Source organism: Amphibalanus amphitrite, unplaced genomic scaffold (assembly GCF_019059575.1).
Source record: "Amphibalanus amphitrite isolate SeventyFive unplaced genomic scaffold, NRLGWU_Aamphi_draft 000015F_arrow, whole genome shotgun sequence".
In the NCBI taxonomy this organism is placed as follows: Eukaryota; Metazoa; Arthropoda; class Thecostraca; order Balanomorpha; family Balanidae; genus Amphibalanus; species Amphibalanus amphitrite.
The window spans coordinates 20,634-31,911 of record NW_024881511.1 but is presented as its reverse complement, the minus strand read 5'-3'; the positions used below and the strand labels follow the sequence as shown (position 1 = coordinate 31,911).

Sequence of the window (11,278 nt, the reverse complement as noted above, 5' to 3'; positions counted from 1 at the left end):
CGCACGCGCCGCCGCCGGCGTGTCCAGCCAAGGTCGAGGCCGCCGCGCCGGCCGCGTCGATGGCCGTTGCGATAGCCGCGCGGCGCGGGGCTGGACGGGGAGGAGGCGGTAACCGGTCCGGCCGCCCGCCCGCCGCCGCTGCGCTGCAGCCGCCAGTGACACGCCGCCGCCACACCGGCTCCAGTCTTGGCCGGTGCGTCCCGGCGGTCAGTCCGGTGGTCAGCGAGTGCAGGGCGGACTGCTCTTTCAGTGACAGCCAGTGATTCCAAGCGAGATGACAGTGCGGTGACGCGCGGCGGCGGTGATGGCGCGCCGGTGACGATGGCGGCGCCGGTCGGTCGGCAGCCGCGCGGCCGGCGGCGCCCGGTCAGCGTCGACCTGGGCCTGGCCGGCCTGCTCAACCGCTACCTGAGGCCACGCTCGGCCGAACGCCGGCGGCAGCGGCACTCGCTCAATGACGGCGTCGGGGGTGACCCCGCGCCGGGACCGCCGGACGCCGACACCGGCTTCGTGGCGGCTCCGATGGCGGGTCCGGCTCCGGCGCCGGGTCCGGGCGCTGCGCCGATGCCGGCCCCGGGCCCGAGCACGCTACCGATGACCGAGACGGCCTCACGGGAGCCGCGCCTGAAGAAGCGTCCCAACACGGAGGCCGAGCGGCCGCGGTCTCTGTCCCAGCTGGGTCACTTACTACCGCAGCTCGGCAGTGTCCTCCCTAGCGTCATCGGGACACGCAGGTGAGCCGTACGACCTCGACGCGCCGCAGGTTCGCGGCAGAGACTCCTGCTGCGTAGGACGCCGGGTAGATTGGTTGAGCCAACCTCGGCGCCTTCAGGGAGCACAACAGTCGCCGGTTGGGCTCCCAAACGGATTACACGCACCAGCCTGTCGTATTACGCCGAGTGTGGTTTGGAATTGTGCTGAATATTTCACGCCTTCTCTGTGTGCGGGTCGGAGTTCGCGGATGTTTGCTGTTGCAGCCATTGTCGGGGAGCCAGGCTCAGACCCGGATATTGACACAAGCAGTCCGCCCGCCCTGTCCAAAGTCCATCTCTGTCAGGATTTCACGCGCTGGCCACCCTCGCAGTGGCGACACACCCAAACATTCACCGGCCGCCCCGACTCCTCTCCCCTCCCGGCTCTGTCAGCGGTGCGCCGCTCGGCACGGCGGGGTGGACGGCCGTGCAGCTCGGCGCCGGCCGGTCCCGGGGCGTGCCCCACTCGGCACAGACGTACCGGACCGCCGCGGCGCAGGCACCTGTTGCAGCGGCGAACGGCCGGCCTTCCCGGTCCGGCGTGCCTACGATGAGGAAATGCACGCCAGCGACGGGCGGGAAGGATTTGAAATACCTTCGATATGCAGGCCGTTGTGACAGCCCACGACGCTACGACAAAGTGTGGGTTCGACTCTGGACAGGCTTCGGTTTTTGCGTACTTCGAAGTGAAAGATGACGATGGACCGAGTATTTTCTTGCTGTGGTCTCTGCGGTCCGGCGCCAAAGTTTTTGTCGATCGGGACTCGGGAGAGTGCAGTTGGAGGCTATTCGCTCTGAGATAGTGGCTGTGAAAGTCATCACTCGCACTGCTTTGGTGACCATTGATTGACCGTTGAGTGATGTTCCGCTTCATGACACCAACAAGATGAAATCTGTTTGGGTCAGTTGGACTTCATCGGTTTTCTTTATGCCATTTTACCCAAGAAAGCTCAGGTGGTGAAAACCGACCATATGTGTCCTATCTCTGAATTCCTTGGCTTCAACAGCCGGTTGATCGGGACCAGACCGACGCTTTCCTCGCGGTCGGCGAATGTAAAGAACGTCTGTCGGCTGCGTCCGATGGTCGATCTCGGCCGGCCGTCCGCTCCATTTCTCCACTACAGAAGGATCCATCAGCGTCCTATCCACTCCGTGTTCCGCCCAAATCGCGGTGGCGAGGGCCGGGGCGCCGCTCGCCACCAACCCGCCGCGGCCGTCATCGTGGCTTTTAAACCTGTCTGTGATGAGATTCCGCCTATTAGCCGGCCTCCATCCATCTGAGTTTGACAGGCAAATGCCCGACCGGATTGTGGCGCGCCGGTGCGCCGCACCTGCCGCTGGCGGCGAGTGCGGCGCACTGGCGGTGTATACGGCGCACCGGCGGCGCATCGGCGGCGAGTGTGGCGTTGATGACGGTTGGATGTGGTGAGTGACGCCGCCGGCCAAAGCTAACGGAGCGGTCTCTCACATCTCGGGAGGTCCTCAGTCGTCCGTCCGCCCATCTTCCCATCCTCACACCGCAGAGCTCGGGGCTGCGCGCGGCCAGGTGTACCCGACAGACGGCCCCAGAGACGGACTGATCAGCGCCTGTCCATCGCTCTCCGATCCAGGTCCTTGGCTGGATTATCGGCGGCTCCGAGCGGTGTCCCCCGGCGACAGAAGACGCTAGATATGCGATCGAGCGGCCGCCGGACAGGCTGCTGGGGTAGCTCCTGTAATGACTGGCGGGCGCGCTGAGCTGTTATGGCGTGACAGTCTGACGTGGGGCGCCCCGGCTGGCCGCGGCTCACTGGCTCACAGTGTCAGTCTGCGGTAGCTCGCGCTGTGGATCTGCCGTGCCGGCTGCCGACTCACTCTCCGGTCGGCTGAGCACGGCGCCAACTCAGTGAGCTCCGTCCGCTGACCCCGACCTCCGTCCGGTTCCGTCTCTCCATCTCTCTTCCACATTGTCTCCGAACCCCACCTCCCACGCTATCCTTTCTCATGCACTGTCTCTAGCCCCTTTTCTCGTCATCTCATACCCCTCTCTCACTCTCATTTCCTGTCTCTCTCAGCTCTCTTCCATCCCTTTTCTCACCCTTTCCTATCCCGTCCTCCTTTTTCCATCATCCCTAATCGCGTCTCTCATCCCTTTCCCCATCCTCTCCCGTCTCTTCCCGTTTCACCACCCGCTGCGATAGTGACAGAGCTGCACCTCCTTCGCGGTTGGCCGGGTGATTGATCCAGCTGTGCCGGCCGGCGGTGCTTCCTCAGGGAGACGACAGGTGCGCCTTATCGCAGCCACCTGGGGAGACCGGCGTCTGAATCTGCCGACAGACGAAACTATAACTATAGACGGCCAAAGACCATCTCGGGAAACCGGCGTCTTAGTCTGCCACCGAACAAAACTAGGCCGTCAAACGCTATCTGGGAAGGATAGCGTCTGATTCTGCCACCCGAAGATGCATGCACAGGCGGCCAGCAGGGGCTGGGGCCAGAGATGCTGCCGTTCTGAGTTACAGATTCTACCGAATGTAACAGGTGCCTGTCGGAAGGACACATGGCCAGTTTCAGATCCTGCAAAACGAATACGGGCATAACAATCCCGCCGAATGGAGCCATGGATCCTGCATAGTGGCCCGCCGAACCCGTGGTCTTTTGGATGAAGCCATGAATAGCTAAAAATTTCACACGACTGTGCCACACAGTCCCCTCATGGATGAGGCCACAGTTTTTCAGGACTAAGCCTCAGATCCTCGGCGAATGGAGTCTCAGGGTCCCATAAAGCTTGACGGATTCCGGCTAAGGGGCCAATCAGTTTTGTTTATCGCGCAACAACTCGACTGTGTTGAGTTATTGTATAATTTCATTGTGGGATTAAACGGCTTTGCAGCTGTGCTCGACAGCTGTGACATGGGAAAACGTCACAACGATTAGAGACAATATTTCTCAAGGGTGGGAAAATTGTGACTTAAGCTCACGACAAACAGCTGGTAACCGTCTTGAGGTTGACACTGAGTTATGTTTTTATTATGTCGGGCAATGAAATGAAATTTATAAGCAAATCTATTCAGCTGAAAGCGTCCCTTTATTTATCCAAATACCCATGCTGATGCATACCGCTGTGTATTTCTAAGCAGACATGTGCATGGATCCGAGAGCTGGATCTATGATCTCAGTGGATCTCTCGGCAAAATAGAGGGGTTGGATCTATGATCTGAGTGGATCTCTCGACAAAATTCAGGGGTCGGATCTATGATCTGAATGGATCTCTCGACAAAATTTAGGGGTCGGATCTATGATCTCTGTGGATCCAGCGGGCAAAAATTTGTGGAGGGCCTATGATCTGTATGGATCTAACGACAAGATGTAGCCAATGAAACCCTTATCCCACATAATTGTACACCTTACAGTGCAATACAATTGAGAATTGTCACTTGTGGACATGGTTAAAGGGACAGTATCATCGAAAAAAAAATCCATGCATGGAGCTGATTTTTTTTTTACTAGCATTTCTTATTTTTCTGAATCAGAAAAACATAGTTTGAGGACCGAACTCGGTGAAAAATATTGCAACCACATTTCATTTTCATGATTCATTTTCATGAGCGAACCACCACTATACAAGCATGGCCGCCAGTTTGGAAGCATGCAAAATTACTACAGAACTGGCGCAGATAATACATTATTGACGCTACGCTTACGCGGTCGTTCTTCTGATTGAGTTGTCCTTAGGGAAAGGTAGCCTTAGGTATTGCCTATGAAAATATAACGTGACAATCGGAGGGAGTGACAATTGGACGTGACAATTGACAATGGGTGAAAATATCACGTGACAATCACGTGATAAACGTCATACATGGGAGGGAGATTGTGATTCAAGCTGGAGGAATTCCTTTGTTGAGCCGCTAGAATCCGAAGGAAACAGCGGAAATTGCCTACGACTATTTAATGAATTTAACGGTGATGAATAAGCGCGAAAAACGTTTTGGCTTTATAAAATTTGATGAAATGACCAGGGTAAAAGTTTTATTACTGGCGGTCAATTCAAAACGGCGCAAACATTTAAACAGTGAAGATAGTGAAGCACGATTCAAAGTGTGGTACACCTTTCGTACTTTGAGCGGCGATAGCGGGATAACGGTGTGGAGCTTCGAGGATCGGTCTTCAGTTCCCGGACCAGAAAGGTGGGGCCTATGCAATGTCAAATTTCATCAAAATGGTGATACTGTCCCTTTAAGACCAGTTGCAATCATTAAGTATCATCAATAAATTTGACTTTAAATAAAGAACATTTGTACTACATTTAAAATAAGCCAAGGACATGCACATTACTACTTTTTGTGACCAGTTGTAACTTTTTCATGACAGCACTGATGACAATCATATCAACAAGCTACAGCCACTTTAATTCAATGAACAAACAGTTACAGACAGATGCAGTGGCGGCGGGGCACTGCAGACTTTTGGTCCCATTCTTTCCATGCAATGCCAGTAGGGCTAATGTTAAAATGCAAAAATCTATGGGGGCACGGTGCCCTGGTGCCACCCCCCCCCCTCCCGTTCCGCCGCCTATGGACAGATGTTGGGAAATCAAACCTGGAAGCCAAGTAGGTTAGTCTTGCTCAAAATAATCCAGCAATCCACTTATTCAACCAGGTATGAAAACCCAATTTCGATTTAGTAAGAGAAAGAGTAGCAACCAACCTCTAAAACTTTCCTAATAAAATTCCAAATTCAAAAGATGCATTAACTTCTTCAGATTACCTACCTTGGCAACGTGCCAAGTGCGGTGCCATGCTGCTGTCGTAATGAGAGCCTCCAAAAACGACAAACGAAATTCACAGCTCACGTTTTGGGGGCATTCCATGTCAACCGGGACAGCCAAAATCGGTCACCTCTGCGATTTTGTTCAAACTTGGTATACTTATTGCCTATTGGGTGAAACCTCTGAGGGTGAAAGGATTTTGTCATATGCCCTCGGGCTACAGAGATACAAGCTGCTAAACTTCTGCTTTTTTAGCAGAATTGGACGTGTACTGCAATCTTGAAAGATCTATAGCTTCAACATTTTTGAAGCTATTAATTTCAAACAAACTGAAACGTGTACATAAGGAGTTATTCTAGTAAAATTTGACAATTTTTACATTTTTTCATGATTTTGAATTTATTTTATTTTGAATTAATTTCTTAAAATGTAAATTGTGAAAAATGGGTACCCTTCGATTTTGCTCAAATTTAGATATTGTTTTCCACTACACGTAAGGCACAGGTGCTGAGAAATTAGAGTGGGCCAAAGATAACTTTGGATGATATAGCAACAAGAAGTGCAACGTAGCACGGGCGGTGGAAGGGGCCGATTTCGCTAACCCCACCTGTTTATCGCCAATAACTCACGCCATAATTATTATATTAACGTCAAACTTTCAGTATCTGTCCAGAATCGAATTGCAAATCCTCCCGTGCAAGAAATAGGTAAATCGGTCCACAACTTTTCTAGTAATGGCGGTGTAAAGTTAAACATTCCTGCCGGAGCGGCTCGGCGGCCGGCGCCGGTCGTTAACGCCTGAATGGTAGACTGTGCCGGCGCGGGACGGTTCATCTTTGCACCGCGCTTCTTACCGCTGATTATGATCGATTCGTGTCAAATTTTGTGTGAAGGCTTAAAAATGTACAGGCAATCTAATGGTCAAATACCTACATGCGAAAATCAACAGGTAAAAATTGAATTATTAGGGCGCAAACACAATCTGTGAATGAAACGTTTCCCGCGTCGGCCGATCTCCGCCTCTGCCGGCGACATCTTACTCTTAGCAGGCCAATAACTGCCAAATTTATGGTTACATTAGCTAGAGATTCTCATAACACTACAAATGTCGTATAAAGGAAGAAATAGGGAAATCGGCCATTAACTCTTAGCGCTATGGGCGTATAAACGCAAAATATTCACTATAGCAAATTTAATCACGTTTAACCTCATTTGATCTTGAAGATATTGATCTAGGGCCATGAAATTGGCACACGATAAAGTTCCCCACCGCCCCACCTACAATTCAAATTCCGTTTTTAATACCCGTTTTTGACTAAACCGGGCCTTTCTCCCCTAGCGCTGGGAGAGTCAGGCGTATTTCCTTTTTGCAACCAAAGAGAGGCGCTGCCGGGAGAATGCTCAATTGCATCATTAAAAAAGAAAACTGGCTTACAGCTCAGCGATGACCAGCTATCTTCGTGGCTTAGTAGTTAGTGTGCCGAGTGTACCCAACCCACCTCGTAATCTATAGGTCGCTGGCTCGTGGCTGGTCAGCCTCAAGTGTTTTAACACGCGTTCATTTTTGTTTAATAGTGTTCGTATCTAAGTAGCATTTGGCCAGCCAGCAACTGCCGTTAGGGCTATACATAAGTTTACGCGTGTTAGATTAGGTCAGGTCAGGTTAGGTTTGCTTTGGTTTGATTAAGGTAGAAAGAACCATCTCCGCGTAGCGCCTCTCCTTGGTTGCTAAAACGAAACGCGCGAGTGCCAGACATTACGAAGACCAAAAGACAGTTACGTAGACGTCGGCCCATTCTGAAATTTTCATATGAAGTAGCTAATGTATGGAAGAATAAAATATACAAAAATCAGCAAAATCGAAGGGTACCCATTTTTCAGAAGTTCAAAATTTATTTTTTGAATGTTAATTATGCTCACTAATTAGTTAATGACGTCCATATTGTGATCCTCAAATTAAAGCCTGATCTATTCCCTCCATTTCAAACTTTGTCGCGTGGTGATATGTCGAAAACTTTAAAAGTTATGACGCTTTAAAGATGATAATGTGCCTTGCCGAAGTCAATGTTTGATGACGTGTATCTCGGAAACGTGACGTCATATCTTGGCAAAAAAATGTCTCCTTTCTTTTCACATATAGATGAGTAGGTTCACAAAGTTTCGCAAAAATCGGAGGAGGTGAGGTTCAAAATCGTCATTTTTTGTCCCACTTGACGTGGAATGCCCCTTTGGTAATATTGTTTTATTACGTCATTATCGTTTGACCAATGAAAAATCTTAATCTGACTAAAACCGTAATGATTCCAAAAGGTTCCCCGTTATAGGCCTTTTTGACTAATGGCGTAAGATATTGTGATTTTTTTGAAAAGTGAATAAAAAAGATGCGAAGCTCATTTGTTATTTGAAATGACGTCACCAATTCTATTTAGAGACTGAAAAGTCATTTTACGGTATATATCCAAGGCCATTACAATTGATATTTCGCTTCCCCAGCGTGTTCCCCAGGCTGTTGAATATTTTTATACTTTTGTTGATATCTCAGTTTATTTTATCAAATATTAATTTCAATAGATTGAAATACCTTTACCTAGCCAAGCCACAGGTGTCAATATCATCTTTTATTATTTATCAATTAATTGTGTTGGCTGGAAAGCCTCATGGTTGTCTAATGCAAGATTGTCTTATCAGTATGTAGATTCTAACATTAATTGTGATATATCTATTAATGTATTCTTCATTAGTCATTACTTACCTGTATCTTAATTGTTAATGCAAACTTTTCTGTTGGTATGTGAACAATCTTCATGTCACTCAATTCACTCAAGTTGTGGCCGTCATGAGCCTCCTTTATTTTATACCTATTCTGTATAATGTAACTGGATGCCCTTTACTAATATGGCCTTTGTATAAGATTGTTTGTTTCTAACCATACTTTGGTATTTATAACTTCTTTATGCAAGAAAGTTTACACATTTTGTGCACCTTTGAGCTATGATCCCAATGGATCTCACGACAAAATTGGGGAGCCAGATCTATGATCCGAGTGGATCTATCGACAAAATTGAAGGGTCAGATCTATGATCCCAGTAGATCTTTCGACAAAATTGAGGGGTTGGATCTATGATCTGAATGGATCTCGGATCGGGATCCATGGGATCGGATCTCAGATCCATTTTCCCGGATCCAAGCACATGTCTGTTTCTAAGATTCTCAAATGTTGGCAGATCTATTCAGTTGAATCTAGAATGCATTATGTTACTGACCACTGCAATAATGCCCTCTTCGTGTCGGCTCCACCCGTCTTAACATTTTAGTTGCAATGCGTCGAAACAACAGCAGACCGTAATGGGTTATTAACTCTTATGAGCCATGTATTTCATGCGGAAGACGTTTGATATAAACCATCTATTACGTGCGATAAAGCGAGCGCCGTAACGACCATAATTCCCTGGGTATTTAGGATATGGAGCTGTTGGCTCCTCCGTCGCCGGTTCAATATCGGCTAAGACCTGTGCCTGCACGACACGCCACTGGGACTCCAGTACGGCACGCTACCAACCGGGCCTCGGCCGGAAGGGACGGGCTGCGTCTCTTTCTTCGACTCGACTCCTCTCGCCGCTTCACCTGGGTAAGCTGCATCTTCCCCCTCCCTCTCACCGTTTCACCGGCGCCCAAGGGGCAGTGTTTGATTCGCGCCTATCCTCAAGGAGCAGCAGCTGTCGCAGTGTGCACTGGGGGTAATTTGTCGGCAGTACTCGGCCGCGGGCTCGTCGGATCGGTGTTCGCCGTCGCCAGAGGCTAGGTCTGATGAGCTGGGATACGTGGAACGGTGTGCGCCGGTAGCAGGCTGCTTGAAGTCTGGAGGACAAGACTGCTGAAAGCTGCGGGCGGTCAGTGCAGGGCGCAATCCGGCTGTACTTTCCGCCAGGCAGTCTGTTGACTTTATGGCGACTGACTGTCTAGGCTGGCTAAGATCGAGACCGATGGCTGTAATTGGGGTGGACTTCTCACTGGGGCTAGAGCGGGGTCAGACAGCGGGCTGGATGGGCTGGAGCTGCGGACAGTCCGTCTGGTGGGGGATAGGGCTGAGACAGTCGAAATAATGTCTGTTTTGGCTCGGGGTCTGACCGCCCGTCAGGCCTGGGAAGCGCTCCAATCACCGTCCTCTCACTGTAAAAAATATTGACGAGCTATGTGTCAAAACAAGGGTCTCGAAACAGTCACCAGGTTGTCAATGCTTCCGGTACCTACCACTTGACTAGTTACCGCTTAGTTAGCTTACAGGCTGAGAACTATCCAGATCGTTATAATCCGGTTTTGTAATGATACCCTAGGTGTACCTTTGTTTTGAAGTGCTGAATTAACTATCAAGGTTGTTTGATGTTTGTTTTCGCCTCAATCCGAAACGAGGAAGACCCTCATCAAAGTATTAGGTGAAAGCCAGCCTCAGGATGATCAAAATACTAGGGGTAGTTTTGTCATAGTAATCTGTGAAGGGTGAGGAACAAGCCGTAGCAATGCACTCGTCACTAAACCAGCCTGAGATTATTCGCCAGGTAGCTGCTGTGTTTCCCTACTTGCTGAATCATGTTTGCAACTTTCCATTTCCAGACACTTTTTACGGCAAATAAATTGTTGGGTTATTTGGATGGTGAATGACAATTTTATTTCTATAAATTAATACATTTGTATTTCCGATTGCCCTAAAACTTTTTTTTAATCGTTTGCGGTAGGTTTTTATTGTTCGCAATAAAGTTGCGCACCTGTGAATCCTTCACTCAATGCGTTCCCGGCTTCCCGGCGCCAGTTGCGCTGTGCCGTGCCGCGTTCGGTCGGGGGTGCGCGCGTCTGTGCAGTGCGAGTGTTTATCACTGGGCAAACCTGTATCGTTTCCATTTGTGCAGTGTCTAGTTATGAAGAATTGCTTGCCGATATATGACCCATGCAGTGATCGACGTTCTGATTCAATAACTTGCCATAAGCCATTATTCTCAACCAAATCGCGCAGAGACGTTTGCAAAGTTGTCGAGGGGGAGGGGAACAAGAGCGATTTTAAATGAATTGCTCTCCATGCAGTGCAATAGGACTTAGGTTTAATTTTTCGAAAGTTGTGGAGCCGCCCCCGGTGTCCGGCCTGGCCAACTCTCTCAAAGAACCGACACCTAACGGAACACTGAAGTTTCACTACGACGATTTCCGCCAAAGTTATGAAGAAAAGGCAAGTGCAAGAAGTACAAAACTTCTCTTGGTAATCAAAACTTAGGTTTGGCAAATTCCAAACCCTAAGTCACTACAACTGTGGATATAAATAAGCTGGTTATTGACGGCCAAGCTCTGGCCAATCTGAGGTTCAGACCCATCATCAAGTTCATGAGGCAGCTGCGGTTGGGCGGCTCACGGGCTCCACTGCATAGGCTCAGACAGGTACTCTACAAAATGTCTTCTGTGTTCTTAGGTTCAGATATATCGATAGGTATGTGCATGCTTCTAATTCGATTGATAACTGTAAACGGGCGCTGGAAGTGAAGGGTTCGCTTGATATACGAAAGGTGCATTGCAAGTTCGCACATTATTTCAGAAATACACTTTCATTTTATCTTGAGCGTTTTTGGAATGGGCCGGATAAATTCGTCATCAAACTGGTAAGGGATTTCGTTTGAAGACCACTGATAATTTAATGATATGATGGTCTTCAAACGAATTCGCTGGCAAATTCGATGACTGGATTGGGCGGCGTAGGATCTGCTGGTCATCTGACTATGGATTGAGCAATACGTTA

At 49.3% G+C, this 11,278-nt stretch overlaps 1 protein-coding gene across 1 annotated transcript in view; it reads left to right on the top strand.

Moving 5' to 3' along the window:
* Positions 1-206: 206 nt before the first annotated feature.
* LOC122385191 (pleckstrin homology domain-containing family A member 4-like) overlaps positions 207-11,278 on the top strand; it is a gene marked incomplete at its 3' end in the record, with an annotated part of 30,874 nt that continues 19,802 nt past the window's right edge. Inside the window, exon 1 of the mRNA XM_043373292.1 lies at positions 207-734. Coding sequence (XP_043229227.1) covers positions 322-734 — 413 coding nt within the window. The remainder of the gene's footprint in view (positions 735-11,278) is intronic.